At 41.0% G+C, this 20857-nt stretch overlaps 1 protein-coding gene and 1 long non-coding RNA gene across 2 annotated transcripts in view; one reads left to right on the top strand and one right to left on the bottom strand.

The window, feature by feature from the left end:
- Nucleotides 1–20857, bottom strand: part of SMC1B (structural maintenance of chromosomes 1B) — a 70524-nt gene that overhangs the window by 915 nt on the left and 48752 nt on the right. The window contains exons 16-24 of the mRNA XM_077914120.1: nt 14176–14317; nt 13203–13348; nt 11501–11654; nt 9214–9312; nt 7306–7462; nt 6485–6639; nt 5332–5483; nt 3465–3534; nt 815–925 (exon numbers count right to left, since the gene is read on the bottom strand). Of these exons, the coding sequence (XP_077770246.1) occupies nt 815–925; nt 3465–3534; nt 5332–5483; nt 6485–6639; nt 7306–7462; nt 9214–9312; nt 11501–11654; nt 13203–13348; nt 14176–14317 (1186 nt within the window). The remainder of the gene's footprint in view (nt 1–814; nt 926–3464; nt 3535–5331; nt 5484–6484; nt 6640–7305; nt 7463–9213; nt 9313–11500; nt 11655–13202; nt 13349–14175; nt 14318–20857) is intronic.
- On the top strand, nt 9630–11661 carry LOC144323545 (uncharacterized). The gene is made up of 3 exons (XR_013388942.1): nt 9630–9899; nt 10219–10313; nt 11360–11661. It is a non-coding gene; the product is annotated as an uncharacterized LOC144323545 (long non-coding RNA).

The raw sequence follows: 20857 nt of genomic DNA, 5'->3' as shown, positions 1-20857 counted from the left end.
TCCAGAAGCCCTGAGCCCCTTCTCCTTGTTTAGCCTGGAATGGTGTAGAAGCCCAAATCCTAGCCAGCAGTTCTTGGGGTTACTCTTCACCAGGTGTGTCTGCGGTGTGCATGTGCGGTGTATGTGTTGGTAAGCTGCCTTTTGCCATTCTGATTTACAGAGCCCCAGCCAGAGAACCTAGCATGGGTAGAGGAAAAAGGTATTTTTTACTCTTCTACACTGGTATGACAATTTCCAGTGGCCCCCTAACATCTTTCCCTAACAGGAGTGGGAAGTTAATTTTTATCTTAGTTTAAATGAAAACTCAGGAAGTAAAGCCTAACTGTCCAAAACTGAATGATCTGAATTAGTTGCTCTATTCCATTAGCTCAGGTAAGTGTCATGAACAGGTTAAGAAAGGAGTGTTTGATCAGACGTAACTTAGAATTCAATTTCTTTTTTTCCTCTGGTCCTTTTTCAAAGGTAAATAGGTCCTTTAGTGCTACCCACATGCGTTTGTTTTGCCTAAAGCATTCTAACATTACAAAAATATATAATATTCATAGTTAGTGGTATATGTTAGCAAGTACCTTAACAAAACTATCCTACTGTTCTGCAATTTTTGATTTGCTTTTTCACTTAAAACATATCTTAAAAATTTCTGTGTACTGCCATAGAAAAATAATGAGGTCTTAAAATCTTATTCTGTTTAAAAAGTCATTTAAGTCTATATTAGTCAACTGAAGAAATCAAACTGTATCTCCATTCTACTGGTACTTATGAGTAGGTGTCAGGAGTCAACTGAGTGACTTCTCTCCCCGTCGCTGGTCCTCACCTCTGGATAGACGCCTATCAGCGCATCGGCTTTGGAATAGAACTCCTCTTTTAGGGAAATGATTATCATCTGAAACTGCTCTTGAGTCTGCTCTTTGATGTAACTTGAGACCTGGAGGAAATGAAAAGCCCACATTTCACCCGCAGGGAAAGGCCTCATTGCTGGCCCCGGGATGGTGACTGCCTGTCCCTGGGTCTGCCCCTTGTAGGTAACGAGGCACTGGGCTTTCTGGTAATTCAGTAAATCCATGATAACTGCAGAAATGGAAAGAACTCAGATTCCAAAATAATAGGTTAGTAAAAAATTGTAAATCTTATTAAATCTATCCTCTAAAACTTTAAGAATTTTTTTAAGAACAGAGCTTTTACTTAAGATACTGTCAAGTGAAAATGCAATCAGCTTTCATAACAAGATAAAAACTGTCGCTCATACACTACGTGAGGGCAAGAACAGACTGGTATTTAAACTTCCAACTTCCTGTTTTGCTAACTCAAAGCCAGAAGATGAAAAAATGGCAATTATGGTAATTGCCATTTTGTGGCAATTGTGGCCAAAAATGGTAATCATAATCCATAGCATAATTATTTGGTTAGAGCCGAACTCCGTGGCTCCTTCAGGAAGCTCGAGTACAAGGCATGAGAATCCGAACAAAACAAGCTCTGGATAGAAATCGGTCTTGCTGAGCAGCCTCTACTCAGAACCCAGAAAAAGATGGAGATGAACTGAGCTACAGTTTCACAAGGTATCTGCTGACACTCTGCGTGTCTCTGAGGGGCTTGAAGCGCTCTTCATTTGCATCGTTCCAGACAATGCTGCGGCGCTAAGGACGCAGCTCTGGCAGCAGGCATGGCAGCAGGTGTGGCCGCGCCGCGTGGGCAGTAGTCCCTAGCTGACGTGCGCCATGGAGGGGAAACTGCTTTGGGCTGAGGGCTGAGCAGCAGACCCACAGCAGAAGGAACTCCATCTAGCATTGGAAGCAATGGTAGCCACCAGGATGCAGGGCTAAAAGTCATGGGCTGCTGACAGGAGTGGGAGACGAAGCAGAGGGATGCATCTGGCTTGGAGAGTTACCTACGGTAAGTGGGGGCACCCTGACCCTGGGAGGGAGTGGGAACAACTTCCGAATTGCTCATCCTACATGTCACACTCAGGGCAGTGGTGAGCATTTACAGGAGAGTAAATCTCAAGGGGAGACAAAGCTAAAAGGTTTTTAATACCTCAGATGGGTGTCACCAGGAGAGTCTTAAGTCTCTGGAGGCGACAGTGATATATCTAAATTTTGCTAGAAGACCCAGATACCTTAAGAGAAAAGCAGTCCACAAAAATACATACAACCTGAGTTCAAAGTGCCAGAATCACCTCTTCAGGGGAGGTTTCTCCAAATGAGTCAGGCCGTGGAGTCCAATCAGCCGATGCACACTGGCTGGCATTCAAGAGACAGATTTTCTGTTGTCCCCATGTTTTCCTCCACCTATTACCTTGAAGTCCGGCAGGTCACAGAAGCTGGCTCTTTGTTGTCCTCTACAAGGTTCAAGAGTCTGGGGATCAGTTTTCTAAATTTTGTGACTGTGGAGCAGACATGCTGTCCTTATGCACATGGTGATGTGCAGAAAGCAGGGGCCTGGAGAAATCCAGGCTGGAGTACCCATCGGGAAGTGCTGGAGGAAGACATGCCTGGTTCCCCACTGGAAGGCCCCTCAGCCCCAGCCCCTGACACTCCCTGCCTCTTAGGCAGCTCATGGCAGGCTCTGCAGACTAAACCTGGCAGGTCAGGTTCAGAGACTCAGACCCGGCCGCGGTGGCACCTGAACCCTGAAGACCACTGGGAGATGGACTCCTTAGCCAAGCTCACAAGACTAAGGTATACTGCAGGATGCCAAGTTTACACTGCCTGGGATCAGAATCAGGAGTCTGATCCATCCAGCTCCAAAACAGAGAGCGCTGGCATGGCAATGGGACCATGATAGAGTCTGTGGGCCACAGCTGTGGCTTCCCTCTGCAGCTGACTCATGCTGTCCTTTGGTCATGCTTCCACGGCTGACTCCGTTCTCGTGTCAGAAAGTCACAGTGGAGATACGTGGCTTCAGTGTCGGTCCTTTCAGGGGGTTTGTATATCGATGCTTTCATCTTGAAGGCTGACCTTAACTTGAACTCCCAAGAGTCCAACTGTTTCCTTAGTTCCCTCATTGTCTCAAATACTGAAAATAGGATCATGTAGGAGTGCAACGATCAGGTAAGTTTCAGTAAATGAAGGGGGGTGGGCAGAAGTTTGAACTTTAATTCCTTTGGAATTTTGTTTAGAAATGTTATTTTTGGACTTTATTAAACAACTGATTTGGTCCTATTTGCCACGGGGCCTACTGGTAACCCTCTAAGTCCCAGTATCTAGATCTGGGGAGAAGTTACCACTAGCAATGGTACGGACTCAGTAAAACTTGATTCCATTTTGATTCCATAAGAATTCATTGAGGGTCCCTTAAACCTCGAATGAAAACTACTGCCCCTAATTTTTAGATATTTAACTCAGATTTGATTTTTAATCAGCAGTTATCAAACTGTGGGTGTTCAGGATAAACTGTCTTTCTGACCAGAATATGATCCTCGAATTGTAAACATTCTACTGGAAAATTAAAAGCAGAAAGAAACTTACTTTGCCAATGTTTGTGTTGTCCAGGGCTGCATCTACTTCATCTAAAACAAAGAATGGAGCAGGCCGAAAACTAGAAAAGAAATTACACTCAAGTTGCAGCTTTCTATTTGTTTTACAAGAGACCTGGAGAGGATTAACAGTATTCAGAGTAAGTAAGCTATATCACCTTGGATGCTTCGCCTCAGTCACCAACGACCCCTATGATGCTAAGTCAAATGTGCAAGGCTCAGTCTGTGTCTCCCATAACTGATGCAGGTGGCATCTGGGGCTCCCCCTGCCTTTGGCTCTGATGTCAAGGATGACCATCTATTCCCCCAACCTGACCCACTGCTCCTTCCATCTCTTCCACTAACTTCTCTCAGTGCACTGCCGTTGAGGTGCAGTGCTTACATACTAATTAACTCCCTTGGTGATTTCTTCTCCTCTCAGGGTTTGAATATGGTCTATGTTGGTGGCTCCCATGTCCAGCAGCTTACTAGAAAACTCCATGTGGAGGTCTAATAAATAGCTCAAGCTCATCCAAAATCCCACTCCTCACCTGCCTCTCCAGACCTATTCCCTCCTGGGTCTTCCCACCTGAGCTGATTAGGGGTCATCCCTGCCTCCTCCTTCACACTCCACACCTGGTCTGCTCAGCTTCTGCTCTTGCCCTGGTCAAGCCCACCTTCCTCTCCCACCGTTATTGCTACAGTAGTTTTCTAGCCCTGTACCTGCCACTGTTGCATAGAGGCTATTCACTACAGATGCCAGGCTCTCTCTGGCTTCCAGACCTTTGTACTTGCTGTTCCTCATGTCTAGAACATTCTTCCCTTAGCTATCTGCATGACGTGCTCCCTCCATTCTTTCAAATCTTTGCTCAAACAGGCCTTCTTCCCAGGTGACTCTTTAATATTGCAAACCCTTCCCAGCTACTTACGATCTCCATTCCCTATTTTGTTCTCTGTAGTATCTGTCATTTCCTGATAGTCTCTATGTTACAGAATGAGTTTACTAATATACCTTCTCATCTGTCTTCCCCAACAGAAATAAAGTCTCTTTGAGGCAGGTATTTTGTTTTGTTCGCTGCTGTCTCTCCAAAGCTACACCACCACTTCCACACAGTAGATATTTAAAGCTGTTGAATAAATGGATGGCAGTGACACCTGATACTAGTCCTGTCCTGCTAGGACTTGCTCAGCACAGGCTCATGGTTTGATTCCCAGAGTCCACAGACAGAGGAACTGTCTGTTCCTCTCCTGTAATGGCTTCCTTTTTTACCCCTGGGAACAGTTAAAAGTAGTTGGAGAACTCAAGATAATCCTCCTGGTCATGAAAGCAGAGAGGCAGCATCATGTGCACCTACATCTTCATCTCAGGATTTGCATGTTGAAAATCAGTTGCCCTAATTTTAGCTAACAATTTTACTGACTGACTTCACAAACCACCATCACCACTAGTGGAAAGGAGGTTAAACATTTTTTCGGAAGAAATGCTTCATTTAACATGCTTTCCATAAACAGCTCTCTGAACAGGCACTAGGAAAATAATATACAGGTCGGGAGTTTTTGTTCTGTTTGGGTTTGTTGTTGACTGTTTATTGGCAATCCTGATGTCACATCTGGCTATTCCAGTATTTCTTTTTCTTCTGTAAAGCTGGAATATTAGTATCTGGTAATTACAGAAATTAAATGAAAATCTGCCAAAGACTGAGTTGTGTGTTTTGTGTGTTAGATTTGCAGTCTAAATTATTATAGGCCTAAAACAGAACCTGAATATTGTCTGGCTGAAGAAAAGAGTCTTGTTTCACATATGGGAAACAGATCTTCTGTGGGGAGGTCTGTTTGGTTTCTGCCCTGATGCAAAATCAGATAGCCCACTGTGACCTTACCTGTGCACAGCAAACAGGAGGGCTAATGCTGCCACACACTTTTCTCCCCCTGACAGATTGTCCATTGGCATGAACCTTTTGCCTGGAGCCACACAGTTATAGCTAATTCCCTCTAGGTAAGGCTCTTCTGGGTTCTCTGGGCTAAGAAATGCCTGAAACACAGGTTATTTATTTACAAAATCAGAAAAGGAGTAAATTTCAACTTTGGAAATTGCAACTGAGTTTAAATGCCAAATATTCTATTGGTTAGGTTTCCCTCCATTGTGATGGCAAAATACCAATGCCTGCAAATATGCAGCTCTACAGGTAGTCACAGGAAACAGGGCTGTCTGGGTGCGTAATAGAGGGGAAACATGGTAACACACACAAAAGATCAGGCCTCTCCAGAGGCCTGCCACACCTTGGCAGCACACACCACAGTCTGACAAAACAGCCTTTATTCAGCACACTCAGCCCATTCACTGGCCACTTACTGAATACCCACTGTGGGCCAGGTACTGTGGCAACAGATGAATCCTGCTTCAAGGAGTTTGTGGGTTTATTTTAGTTTTACTTTGCTGAAAATAAGTAAATTGTTTTTGGCTAAAATTCTAAATATCTGATCCAGGATCAACTTTCGGCCATAAAAGAACACCACAAGAAAGGTAAGAGCAGATGAAGACCTGGTCTACATCTTGACTTCACATCCAGTGCAACAGGATCTGCTATGGGTATTGGCTCCGGAATGGGCAAGGGTGATAGCAAAGAGACTGTTGACACACAGTCCTGCTTTGGTTCTTTCCCCCTCCTGACCCCAGGTCAGCCATTCCCCAAGACCCCCTACATTACATGCACCTTCACTACAGAAACCACTGACTGTTCCATAAAATCAAATTAGCACTAGACAGCAGAACTCCAAAACTGAAGAGAACCTGGAAACTAAATGACCTAACCCCCTCATTTTTCAGATGAAGAGATGGGACCAGAGAGTCTCTGCCTTGTCCAGGCCGGCCAATGGGAGTGAGTGGGAACACAGTTACCACGGTAACCAATCTTCTGGAATGGATTTTGCTCCGGAAGTGGGTCATTCAGATAATGTGATGGACATTTATTTCCCACCAGAAAAAAACTACCACCAAAACCAAGTTACCTTTTGGGGGTGAAAAATATGTACCTGGGCACTGACGTTTCTGCAGAGCTTCTTGTAGATTTCATCAATAGAGATTGAAACGTGCTCAAAACACTGGCTGAAAAGGTCATATCTCCTTTTTTTCACCTGTTCAAACTCTTGCCTACACATTCTGGCTTCCTTTTTGCTGGCCTCAAAAGCTAAAAGAGAATCATTGTTCTTTATTTTGCAGACCACTGAGGGGCTGGCTCCTCTTATTTCAACTTTAAAGCATAGAATATTTTAAAAACTGGATTTTGAATTTGATTGTCTTGAGTAAAATCTATCTTTAAAATTCTTCAATTATTATTGATTCCAAGAACATGGCTCTTAAAATTGATGAGCCCTTTTTCCAGTAGAGCTAATTTTAACATAATAATGAAAAATTCTGAAACTACCTAATAATGACCATTATGTTGATATAAAAAAACGTATCTGTTCTAAAATAACCAGTACACCTGGGGCGCCTGGGTGGCTCAGTTGAGCATCCAACTCTTAGATGCTCCTCTTCTACTTAGATTGTGATCTCAGGGTCATGAGGTTGAGCCCTGTGTGAGGGGGTGCATGTTCTCTCTTTCTCAAATCTTTTAAAAAGATAAACCAGTACACCTGTTCTTAAGTTAAAGCAGAACACTTTCAAAAAGGAAGCAATTAATAACTCAGTATTAAAAATGCACATTAATATAAGACAACAGAGGAAAATATATGATACAGATAAATAAAGCTACAATGGGGTGGGGGAGGAGGGATTGCTGATAATTGTTACAGAAATCAAAACCCGTTGCACTCAAGAATACGGCCTCCTGGCAGCTACAGCTCAGGCTCACCATCTGTGGACTCCTGAAACTTGTCTCTGACGGTTTTTAGGTTTTCCTGGGCTCTCAGGTTGGGGGCTGCCGTCTTCAACAGGACATCTTCCTGGGATGCTACTTGTTGCAGTAGGAGTTTAAGGTGGGCCTCTATTTCTTTATCAGACTCTAGAGCCTATTATTGGGCAGAGAATTGCAATGATTACCCTGTCTTTCCAAACTGCTGAGTAATCAGGAATAGGGCACTTCAGGATTGGGCCCCTACCTTCCTTCCTCCACACCTACTCCTTCCCTCCCACGAAGCCCTGAGTCTGAAATATGGTCAGGCTGCCCGATCCCAGCTTCCTGAGCCACCTGGGCTCTTCCACGGTTCTAGTGTTACGGATACTGCTCTCAGAACATACTTCCCTTCCATATTTCCTAGTCTGGCAAAAAGCAACAATTCATATACCATCTTCATTTACTCAGTCATGAAAAAACAGTATTGTTTACTATGTATTAGACACAGAGGATTCAGTGATGAAAACTGTTTTGGCCTGACCTTAGCTCACAGGGAAGTCAGACATATATGCTGGCATTTACAACAGCGTGAAAACCCTCACAAGCATAGGTGCTGTGAGGTACGGAGAAGGGATCCAACCCATCTGGAGGGGGGAACACTTAAGCTGAAACCAGAACAATGAATAGAGTTTGAGTGAGGAGGGAAGGAAAAAAGAGGTATAGGCATGCGTGACCTTCTTGGGAAGCCTTCTTGCCTCCCAGGATCTTTTATTTATACATGATAAAGGTGACGTTTTAAGTCATTGAGAATTATTTGAAAAATGTTGGGTAAACTGGCTAACTTAGGTAATTTTTAAAAAACAGATTCTTATACCATATGCCAAAATAAATTTCAGATGAATCAAATAGGTAATAAAAGCAAAGCCACGAACAGAAGAATATAAATATTTACTCGGTAATAAGGTGGAAAGGATTTTCTAAGACAAAAGCACTAAACAGACTACAGAAAAGACAAAAGACAAAAGCTTTTCTTTGCATAAAAGCAGCACAAATACAATCTAAGAGTCCAACAAATTTCACAACATATATGAAGAACATGCAAAATTAAAATATGTGGATATCGCTATTTGGCCCCCACTCTCCACTCCCTCCTTTCTCACGGAGCCCGTGTTTAACCATTTCTCCCTCCTCTGTCCCCTGTAGCTGGGGCTAGTCCACCCCATCCCCCCAACAGCGATTGGTCAGGAAGGAACACATGGCCTAATTCAGGCCACTGTGATGTGGGCCCAATTCCTGGAGTTCCACACCACGACAAAAGGCAGGCAGCCTGTCTCTTCTCTGAAGGTTGTGGTTGTGTGGCTGGAAAGCCAAGAATGGCTAGTCATTTGGCCTCAAGGAGAGAGGCAGCCTCAGGATGGAGTCAAAACACAAAGAAACATAGCATAATGGTATGGCTTACAGGGATGCCTGTGCCACAGAGCCGGAGCTGCTCAGTTAAAGAGCCCTTGAAAGTGGATCCCAGGTGTGCCCCCACAACTTTGAAGGGTGTGTCTTCTACTGCGGGGGCCACACTGGGATGCTGACGGGCCACAGCCAGGATGCTGGAGTATGGTGGCTCCTTCTGTGTCTTGCAGGACTCCGCAGAGACTAATAATCATTGTGAATCTCCAAGGAGACAGCCCTTCAAAAAACTGGCTGACCACAGCTCTTCTTTGGAGAGAAATTTCATGATACTAATATTCTGCTGAATACACAGTAAGAAATGCCGATCTAAACATTTTTAAAAAGCTACCTATTTATACTATTTCTTCAAAAACCATCAGGAAATCTACTTTCCCCCCTAATCTTATGCTCAATGTCCTAAAAACTATTCCATAGTATATTTAAATAACAGTAAGTTAGGGCTAACACCAATCTTTCACTTACCTTCAAATCATCTCTTAGAGAGCTGTAGTCTATCTCAATGGCTTCTTCTTTCTCATAGATGTCAACTGTTGCCTGGGTACTTTCTGCTTCAGTTCCCAACTGAAACACAGACAAAGCCCTTTCTTTGTAATATGAAATGTGATCTCTCCTCATCCATCTACCAAGGCCTCCAGTGGATTCTCACCTCACTCCTTACTGGGGCCTACCAGGCCATGATGCTCTGACAAGATCCTTAGGTACTTCCATGTGTACAGTATGAATTAAGAGCTAGTGATCCAGTATAGTCTCTCCCACAACAGAAGAATCTTCTATAAGAACCCTGGCAGGTCTAGGTAACGTACCCTCTGTCTGAACATCTCATCCTAGGTTCCACTTACCAATTGTGGTAAGACAATTACTCTTGTAACGACTATTGTAATTATTTCTACCCAGTGAGCCTTATTTAGCCCTTTGGAGAGAAAGAATTTAGACCTCATGCCTTTTCTATTTGAGGCTTTATAGAGAACACCTTGCACAGAATTCCTGTTACATAGCTACTACTGGATGTGCTTACAGAATTCCAGTCAGGGGACTCACCACTAAAGGCTCTCCATCTTCCTAGACCAAAGTTCCCTAGGAGAAGAAATCTGTCTCTGTGGCCTCTACTTCCCAACCCTGTATCCCCTTGGGACCAGAAAGAATAAACGGTAATCCCTCTGTGATAGATTGTCTTCTAATGGAGGAGAATGACTGTATTCCCCGATGGGCCTTCTCTTCCCAGCACATGACTTCTGGGTCTCTTCACTATCCTGAACACTTTACTCTTAAGAAACATTATGCTTTAAAAAGTAAAGGCAATATTCCAGTGTAGCCTGACCACCACAAAGTAGAGCAGAACTATCACTTTTTCTCCTTAGATGATGATTCAGTATTAGTCTAGCTTAAGGTCTTTCATACCTGCTCTGAAGTAGCCCACCATGAGTATGACATTCTTTCAACAATCAAGAAGTCATTTCACATTCACAGGGGCATGCTGGAGAACAATTCTGAAGGTTTGCTAATGGAAAGCCATAGGAGCAAAGCGGCAGCGCGAATACTTGACCAGTAACATTCACTTCGAGGTCAGTGATTAAAATTGCTTCCTCCTCTCCTCTGTAACCTCTTCTAAGATTACATTGCCTTTTAAACAGATATTCTATTTCCTTCTATAGTATAACTATTGTTTTCCTGCTCCCATCCATTTCTGCTGTTAATAGACCCCTCCCTTCTCTGCACTTACAAAAGTGGACCCATAACCCAAAATGAGCCAGAATTTTTCCCCAGGATTTTCCTAAGAGAGAGCAGGGGAGAGAGTTCTCTTTTCCCCTCTGGTCAGAGCTAGTGATTATAACTGCAGCCTTGTGGGGACAGCCGATTTGGGAGAATAAAGCAAATATATTCTGAGCCAGAAAGAGATCTTGATAGTGTTCAAATTCCTGGACTAAGTCAGGCATGAGACCACCCCATCATTATCCTGCCTCCCTACCCAGCCGTATCCCTTTACCCCCTTTAAAGCCATCTGAGTTAGGTTTATGTCATTTGTGGGCAAGAAAGGGTTTTCTCCTTTCCTTACCTCCTGTCTGGAATGGGCTCTCTGCTACAATTGAGAAAAAAGACAAAGACTTTTTGAGTATAAGGTTATGAGAACTGGTCAATGACAGCAAGAGAAGAAGTGTTTTTTATAGATGCTTCACTCTGAAGACTCCAAAGGACTCAGGGCACTTCTGGAGTGGAGGAGGGATGGAACAGAGACTGCTGGGGCAGAACAGAGAGGGGAAGAGGATGTGGAAGGGAGACCCCAGGGAAGAGGCTCACTAACAAGCTCAGGAAAGAGCCAGAGATGACCCAAGAGGCAGGGCAAACAATTACTGTCACCAGCTTGTGGATGAGCTAAGGGGAAGATGCTCTTTACAAAGCACACAGCAGCAGCTTCCCTAACATCACCCCTAAAGGTCACTGACACCAACAGCTTGAGTTCTCTGACTCCTCTCCGGTATCTAATGTGTAGGAAACAAACTCCAGCCCATCTTGTGGAGCTAAAAGGATGTGGATTAAAAACACACATGAGACAACTGCACAAAATGCCCAGCCCTCTGCAACGATGATCATGCTGCCCTTTTTCCCTTAGAAGGAGATGCCTTCTCCACTGCTGATGGGGCTTTAGGACCAGAGGAAGTGTCCACAGAGCTGGGGCTTCACCAAGCAGCCAAAGGGCATCACATGAAGTTCCACACAACTGCACTTAGTCTGAAATCCTGTGGCCAAATACCTCGACTTCAATGATGTCATCCAGTGATCCCAACAAAAGGATTATTTCAATATCTTGAACTTTGCAATCAAGCAGTAGATTATGCTTCTCTAGCCGTTTCTGTTCCAAAGAAGTTTGAATGATTACAACTTCTTTTTGCCATTTTCCCACTTCCCTGTAAATACACGATATGAAAAGTGATATTTTACTACTTATGTAAAGTTGCACCAAAGAAGAAAAATGAATGTGTTATAAATAAACTTACATGGAAAAAAGATTTTTTTTTCCTTTGAGTGCTATAAGATCTGGAATTACCTCATTGATGTTTGTAATATAAACTTTAACACTCTTGAGAAAGGATGAATATAGTTAGTTAACCCAAGGGAGCATTTTAAAATAATAAACATAATTACTTTAATCAGGCTGGCTTTAGGAGTACCTGGGTGGCTCAGTGGTTGAGTGTCTGCCTTCAGCTCAGGTCGTGATCCTGGGGTCCTGGGATGGAGTCCCACATTGGGCTACCCGCAGGGAGCCTGCTTCTCCCTCTGTCTGTCTCTGCCTCTCTCTGTGTCTCTCATGAATAAATAAAATCTTAAACAAAATCATGCTAGCTTTGTTTCCTACTTTAAAATATGTACATGTATAATTTTTCAAGCTGCACTTCTCCCTCAATATAAGCTCTACACTTTAGAGCCTCAAAATGAAAGAAACAATCTTTTAATAAGAGAAATATTTTACCAATTAAGTCATTATATATCTAATGGTCTGAACTTTTTTTTTTTTTTTTTTTTTTTTTACTATAGCCACTATCAATGTAATGCCTTCTATCTTAAATGAGGGCTTGAGGGTTTTACCAGTTAAAACAATGTAGGATTTTAAAGACCTAGAAACAGGACTAAAAAAACAAATTAAGAATTATATGGTTTTCAAGAATACAATGATGAACAGAGATGGAGTTCTGTTTAAATACAGGAGTGAAAAAAACTCCAGAGTAAATTAACTTTAATTCCACTCAAAAATCTTAGACAAAGAACTTTCTGACTCTATCTTGAACTGTTGAAAGTCTTCTAACAGGAAAACCGTGAAATGCCAAGAGTCAACTAAATCAGAGCACATTTCATGTGATTGCATACAGTTGTGTCAATTATACAGGAAAGTAGAGGTCACTGTGGTACAACGGGCCAGGTGATTCCCAGGGTCACCATCCCCATCATGACAGACACACATGCTTATCACATGCTAGCTACTAAGTGTCATATGAACAGTGTCTCACTTAATCCTTACAACTCTCCTGGGAGGTAGGCACTATTAGTATCCCCATGTTACTATTTTCTAGACGAGGAAATGAAGGCATGGTATGTAAGTAGCAAAGCTGGGGTACACAGTGATGCAGGCTGGCTCCAAATCCCACCCTTGTCCCGTCAGGCTTTGTCGCACAGTGGGCTAGAGAGGGGCCCTGTATGACAGTGTCAGAGGGGTTTAGGGTAAGGGGCTCTTCATACAGGTCCATGTTTTCATCTGCCAAAGAGAACTATTCATTCTAAACAGCTAACCACCTCTTTGGTTTTCCCCCAAGGGAAAATACTTGAAAGGTGTGATAAGGAACCAAAAGCACCAAGGGTATATATTCAAATAATAAAACTTCCTACAATAAATTTCAAAATTGGTAGTAAACTTCTCTAAAACTCTGGTTATGGTCCTGGAAAGTAATAAGCTTAATTACTTGTCAATGGCCAAAAATTTCTTCCGTTTTTCTTCAATCTGAGCTTGAACCTTCTCAGCGTTGGCATTCTGAGTGACAAATATGTCCTTAAGCTGCTGCCGCTTTGCCATGAGTTCATTCACAATTTGCAGACAGTCTTCTTCAACCTGAATGAAGATGATTTGCATTGTAGACTCACCATCTTTTACAATAATAAGGTCAACAGATCATCTTATTGTCAGGAAACTAGCACAGTGATTCTGGGATTAACCCTTAAAATCTGTGTTCTGCTTGAACCTCTATCTCAGAATGTGACCCACTCTTGTTCTACACTTTGGAAATTGGTAATGACTACCTGCTTTTGTCCTTCACTTGGATTAATTCCACAGCCTGCTGCCATGTGACTTCTGTTCCCATTGTCCCATGAAAATGTTCTTGCTACTATGACCTCTTAGTTGTCAATAACCATCCTCACTTTCTCCTTCCTGGAATGGTGGGGTTTCTGTGATGCCACCTCTTCTGGGTCTATCTTCATAACCTCTGTGACTACTCCTTCCAGAGTTCCACTCTTGCCTCACTGCTCTTCATTGTCCACTGCTCTGCCTGGGAGTCTCAACCACTCACATACAGTTTCAATTCACTCCCATAAACTAGTCTGGACTCCTCCAGCTATTGCGTGCTCTTCACCTGCCAGAGATCGCTGCCTAGGTGTCAACACAGGCAACTCAAGCTCCACAGGCCCAGAATGTTCTCCCTTTGACTTGCTTCTCTGTCCATCAATCACCCAAACTAGAACTCAAAGTCATCAGTGGCATCCCCACTAGCCCTCCTCTCCCACTTCAACATCTAACAATTCATGAATTGCTGATTTGACTTCCAGTATTTCCCAAATCTGCCCACCACCCTTTCTGTCACCAGGAGCTCAACACACATTTACTCAATGGAGGATGTCGTCATTTCAGTGATGTCACCTCAGCCCCCTGTTACAAGTTACCTGCTTTAGGTCCTCAATCTCCTCTCTGCCTTTCTGGATGGTTTCTTTTAATGTGTTGATCTTACTCAGTCTCTTCTTCAGCTGATTGCGACTATATTCAAGTTGAACATTAAGCCGAGTTTTTTGTTTCTCAAATTCTAACCTAGTATAATAGAGTCAAGTATTACAAGTGGCAAAGAATCCTTTAATTCTTTACTTTTGTTATTATGGAAAATTTCAAGAAAATACAAAAGTAGACAGAATACTATAATGAATTCAGTTCACAGTCAATCCTGTTCCATCTATAGCTGTACTCATCACTCTGCTCCAGCACAGGTGTCTGAAGCACATTTCAGACATCATGTAACTTCATCCATAAATGTTTTAGTCTGTATCTCTGGATGTGAAGTGGCCATTAACACAAACCACAAGCTACTATAGATACAAATGATGAAAATTCCTTAATATTAGATGGCTCTCATTGCCAGATTTCCTGAGTCTCATTAATACAAAACAAAACAAAACAAAACAAAACAAAACTGGTGTGTTTGGATCACAATCCATACATTGCATATAGATGTATGTTTCTTCCATCTTTTGTTATCTGTGGCTCCCCTCCCCTCCTCTTTAAGTTACAACTGATGTGCTCATTCTCGTTTAGTCAGTCTTTCCAAACAGCTCATTACCCACAAACTCTAAACCTGGGAACTGAAGAGCATGTTCCTACCTCAAGTGCCTTCCTACTTTGTAAGCTTCACAAACTCCTCATAAAGAACTCCAAGACCAATGGTAGCTCATCCTTTCCATCCTCTCTCCCTCACATACCCTGCTAACAGATTTTCAAGCACTAACTGTTATCAGAGACTGTGCTAGATACTGCTGATACAAAGACCACAATAAGAACAGTAATGATAAAAACAAAGAGTGATACTCGATGAGAGGCCACTGTGTATCAGACTGTCACACCTGCTTTTACATGAATTAAATCACTTCAGTTGCAGGACTCTCTGAGTGGGTAATACCACTATCCCTGTTTATGAGGAGGATGAACAGACAAGGAAGGCACTGAGTTAAGTTTCTTGCCCAAGGCTACCCCATGAGAAAGTGGTCGAGTGGGCATGACACCCACTGAACACAGTGCCTGCAGGAGGGGTTAAGAATAAGCCCGTAAAGGATTTATTCTTGCTGCAGGAGGCAGACATGCAGACTATGTATGAGGGAAACATTTCTTCAGTTGGCTCTGGAACACTGTACTATTCTAGCTTTCCTGTTTCCCCACTGGCTGCTCCTTTGATGGTTCCTGGTGATCTTACCTAGGCATACAAACAATCCCAGAACTTATACCTCCAGGCAGGACCTCTCCCACAAACTCCTAACTTATACATTCAACTGCCTACTCCACCTCTCCAATCAGATGTCAAACGCATCCCAGAATACATAATGGATAAATTTCTGGAAGGAGTAAGAGGTTTTAGCAAACTCATAATATGTAAATCTAAAATTTGTTTTTTTTTAAAGATTTTATTTATTTATTCATGAAAGACAGAGAGAGAGAGGCAGAGACACAGGCAGAGGGAGAAGCAGGCTCCATGCAGAGAGCCTGATGTGGGACTTGATCCCGGGACTCCAGGATCGCGCCCTGGGCTGAAGGCAGGCGCTAAACCGCTGAGCCACCCAGGGATCCCCGTAAATCTAAAATTTGATAGCATTTTTCTACACTAGTAAAAGCCAATTAGAAAAATATTATAAAAATAAATACTACTCATAAGAGAAAAAAATCTATAAAATTTCTAGGAAGTAATTTAAGATCACACAAGTTCTCTATGGAAAAAAAACCTTTAAAATTCTAATAAAGGATATAGATGATTAGAATAAATGAAGAGACATACTATATTCTTAGGTGAGAGGACTTGATATTTTGTAGATGTTCTCCCCAAATCTATAAATCCGATGCAATCTCAATCAGAATTCCAGTTGGATTTTTATGGGAAACTCAATAAACAGTAATAGGCATAATTCTTTACAAAGAAAATCTATCAAAGTTCAAGTAGACTTCAGAAAAAAGACCATGACAGGGATAGAGAGGGACATTGCACAGTGATAAAGGGATAATTCAGCAAAAAGACACTGATCCAAAATTACATATGGACTGAATCACAAGGCTATAAAATACATGAAGTACAAACTCACAAAACTGGAAGAAGAAACTGACAGGTCCAAAAAGTATTTGGAAAGCTCAATACTCCTCTCAGTATTTGCTGAACTACGCAGAGAAGGACCACTAAGTACAGAGAGGACCTGAGTGACACCAACTGATTGGATTTAATGGACACTCAAAGAACACTCCAACCAACAGCAGGTATCTATTAAATAACACACTTCTAAATGCCCCATGGGTCATTGAAAGAAATCACAAGAGATATTAGAAAATATTTTGAATGGAATGAAAATGAAAATATGGCACACCAGAAGTAGTGGAATGTAATGTAAGCAGTACTTCCAAAGAAATATACAGTTTAAAAAATATATACAGTTTAAAAGAATTAACCCAAAATAAATAGAAGAAAATAATAAAGGTAAGAACAGAAATCAACAACACAGAAACAGACAAACCACAGAGAAAACCAATGAAGCCAAGAGCTATTCTTAGAAAGGATCAATAATTAATAAAATTAATATACCTCTAGCTAGGCATCAAGAAAAGAAGACACTAGCTAGGCATCAAGAAGAAAATCAGAAACAAAAGAAAGGACACCAGTACAGATCCTATAGACATTAAAAAGGATAGAATGCAAATATTAATAACTTTATGTTAATAAATTTGACAACCTGGATGAAATACGTAATTCCTTGAAAGATACAAATTACCAAAACTCACTCAAGAAAAAAAGATATTGTTGAATAGCCTTATATCTATAAAGAGAACTCAATTTGTAACTAAAAACCTCCCCAAAAAGGTGGGTGGCTCCAGTGGCTTCACTGGCAAATCTTACCATATATTTATGAGAGAAGTAACCTATTCCACAAAATCCCTTCCAGAAAACACAAGAAGAGACAACAGTTCTCGACTCATTTTGAGTGTGGCATTACCCTAATACCCTAATACATGATAAAGATATTGCAAGAGAAGAAAACTATATATGAGTACAGTCATGAACATAGATGCAAATATCCTTAATAACATTTTAGCAAATCAAATCCAAAAATTTTTGAAAAGAATAGTGTAATATGACTGAGTGAAGTTTATCCTGGGTTATAAAGTTGGCTTAACATCAATCAGTATAATTTACCATATTAATAAACATCAACAAAAAACCCCAACCATGCAATCACTCAAAAAATGGCAGAAAAAGTATTTGACAAAATTCATTATTTATTCATAAAAATTTCAGCAAACTAGAAATAAAAAGGAACTATCTCAACCTGCTAAAGGGGATCCTAAAGTTAAAACTATGCTTAACCATGAAAGACTGAATGCTGTACCTCTAAGACTGGGAATAAGGCAGGATGTTTGCTCTTACCACGTTTATTTATTCAACATTGTACCAGAGGTCCTAGTTAGTGCAATAACACAAAAAAGGAAATAAAAGGTGCACTAATTGGAAAAGAAGAAATAAAATTCTTTTCACTGAAATACAATTACCTATGTAAAAAAAATCCTAAGGAATCTATAAAAGAGCTCCTGCAACTAGTAAGTACAGCAAAATTGCTGGATACAAGGTCAATTTATAAGAACCAATCTTATTTAGGAGCACCTGGTAGGCTCAGTTGGTTGTGTACCTGACTCTTGATTTCAGTTCAGGTCATGATCTCAGGGTGCTGAAATTGAGCCCTGAGTCGGGCTCTGTGCTCAGCATGGAGTCTGCTTGAGATTCTCTCTCCCTGCCTCCCACACCATCCTCTCTAAATAAATAAATTAATTAAATCTTTAAAAAAATCACACCAATCTTATTTCAATATACTACCCATACTCTATTTGAAATTGATAATTAAAAGCAATTCTATTTATAATAGCATAAAGATAAGGTAATCAGAATAAACTCAACAAAATATAAGACCTGTACACTGAATACTAAAGAACACTAATGAGAGAAATTAAGATTTACGTAAGTGAAGACAGACACCATGTTTGTGCGTTAGTATTTTTTCAATGTCAAGTCTTCCCAAATTGATTTATAGATTCAACATAGACTCAATCAAAACCCCAGTAGACTTTTAAAAGTAATTGAAAAAAAAAAGGAAAAAAAAAAGTAATTGAAAAGCTCGTCCTAAAATGTACATGGAAATGCAAAGGACATAGAATAGGCAAGGGCTTGAGGCTTGACCTTCCTTGTCCACTGTTGTAATCTCAGTGGCTAGAAGGGTATCTGGCTCATAGAAGGCTTATAGTAAATAGGTGTTGAATGAATGAATGGACCATGAGAGAATTAGAATAAAATTAAAGGAAACGGGCCAAAATAGTGACAGCTTTTATTTCCGGACAATGGGAAAATGATTTGATTTTAAAAAATGTTTTTTCTATGTTCTCCAAGACCCAGATACTACTTTTGTACTTAAAAATTGTACTTGATTATATGAAAAACCCAGAGTTGGGACTCCTGAGTGGCTCAGTCAGTTAAACAACCAGCTCTTGACTTTGGCTTAGGTAGCGATCTTAGGGTTGTGATCTCAGGGTCATGATCTTGAACCCCACATCAGGGTCTGTGCTAAGCACGAAGCCTGCCTGAGATTCTCTGTCTCCTTCTCTCTCTGCCCCTCCACCCCGACCCCCTTCTTTAGATAAATAAAAAGAAAAACTCACCGCTAAGATTATACTACTGAGTGGGGGAAAACTGAGAGCTTTCCCCCTAATGTCAGGAATAAGACAAGGATGTCTACTCTCGCCACTTTTATTCAACATAATACTGAAGGTGCTAGCTACAGCAATCAGAAGAGAAAGAGACATAAAAGGCTTCCAAATTGGTAATGAAGAATTAAAACTTTCACTACTTGCTGATGACATGATACTATATATAAAAAATTCTGAAGTACCCTCCAAAAAACTACTAGAGCTGATAAATGAATTCAGTAAGGTCCCAGGGCACAAAATCAATCTACAGAAATCCATTGCATTTCTATGTACTAACAATGAAGCAGCAGAAAGAGAAATTAAGAGAATGATCCCATTTGTAATTATATCAAAAATAATAAAATACCTAGGAATAAGCTTAACCAAATAGGTGAAAGATCTGTATTCTGAAAATTATAAAACACTGGTGAAAGTAATCAAAGACACAAAGAAATGGAAAGACATTCCATGCTCATGGGTTAGAACAAATATTGTTAAAATGCCTATACTACCCAAAGGAATCTACAGATTTAATGTAGAGGCATACATATTGCCTATTAAAATAGGCAATAGCATTAAAATACCAATAGCATTTTTCACAGAACTAGAACAAACAATCCTGAAATTTGTATGGAACCACAAAAGACCCCTACAAGCCAAAGCCATCCTGAAAAAGCAGAGCAAAACTGGAAGTATCATAATTCCAGATTTCAGGTTATACTACAAAACTGTAGTAATTAAAACTGTATGGTGCTGGCACAAAAATAGACACATAGATCAGTAGAACAAGACAGAAATACAAGAAATAAACCCACAATAAATCTTCAACAAAGGAGGCATGAATACACAATGGGAAAAAGACAGACTCTTCAACAAATCGTGTTGGGAAAACTGGACAGCTATGTGCAGAAGAAAAAAACCAGCCCACTTTCTTTCGCCATACACAAAGAAGAAACTCAAAATGAATTAAGGACCAAAAATGAGACCTGAAACCATAAAAATCATAGAATTCAGGACAGGTGGTAATGTCTCTGACATTGGTTATAGCAACTTCTTTTTCTAGATAGGTCCCCTGAGGCAAGGGGAAGAAAAGCAAAAATAAACTAATCGAGATTACATCAGAATAAAAACCTGCACATCAAAGGAAACAATCAACAAAACTAAAAGATGACTTACTAGATGGAAGAAGTTATTTGCAAATGACATATCTAATAGAGTAGTATCTAAAATATATAAAAAACGTATACAGCTCAACACCCCCAAATCAAATAATCCAATTAAAAATGGGCAGGGTCACCTGGGTGGCTCAGTGGGTCAAGCACCTGCCTTCAGCTCAGGTCATGATCTCAGATCCTGGGATGGAGCCCCATATTGGGCTCCCTGCTAAGTGGGGAGTCTGCTCCCTTTTCCTCTGCTCCCTTACCCTCCCTTATGCTCTCTCTTTCTCAAATAATCTTAAAAAATAAAATAAAAAATAGGCAGAAGACATGAACAGTTATTTCTCCAAAGAAGACATACAGATGGCTAACAGACACTGAAAAGATGCTCAGCATCACTCATCATCAGGAAAATACAAGTCACAGTGAGATATTACCTCACACCTGTCAGAATAGCTAAAATCAAAACATAAGAAACAAAAGATGTTGGTGAAGATGCAGAGAATGGGGAACTCTCATGAACTTTTGGTAGGAATACAAACTGGTGCAGCCACTGTGGAAAATAGAATAGAGGTTCCTCAAAAAGTTAAAAATAGAACTACCCTACAATCCAGCAATCACACTACTACTGGGTATTTACCCCAAGAATATGAAAACATTAATTCAAAGGGATACATGCACCCCTATGTTTACAGCAGCATTATCAACAAATAGCCAA

This window comes from Canis aureus, chromosome 11, assembly GCF_053574225.1.
Source record: "Canis aureus isolate CA01 chromosome 11, VMU_Caureus_v.1.0, whole genome shotgun sequence".
NCBI classification, from domain to species: Eukaryota; Metazoa; Chordata; class Mammalia; order Carnivora; family Canidae; genus Canis; species Canis aureus.
This window is presented reverse-complemented; position numbering and strand designations above follow the sequence as displayed.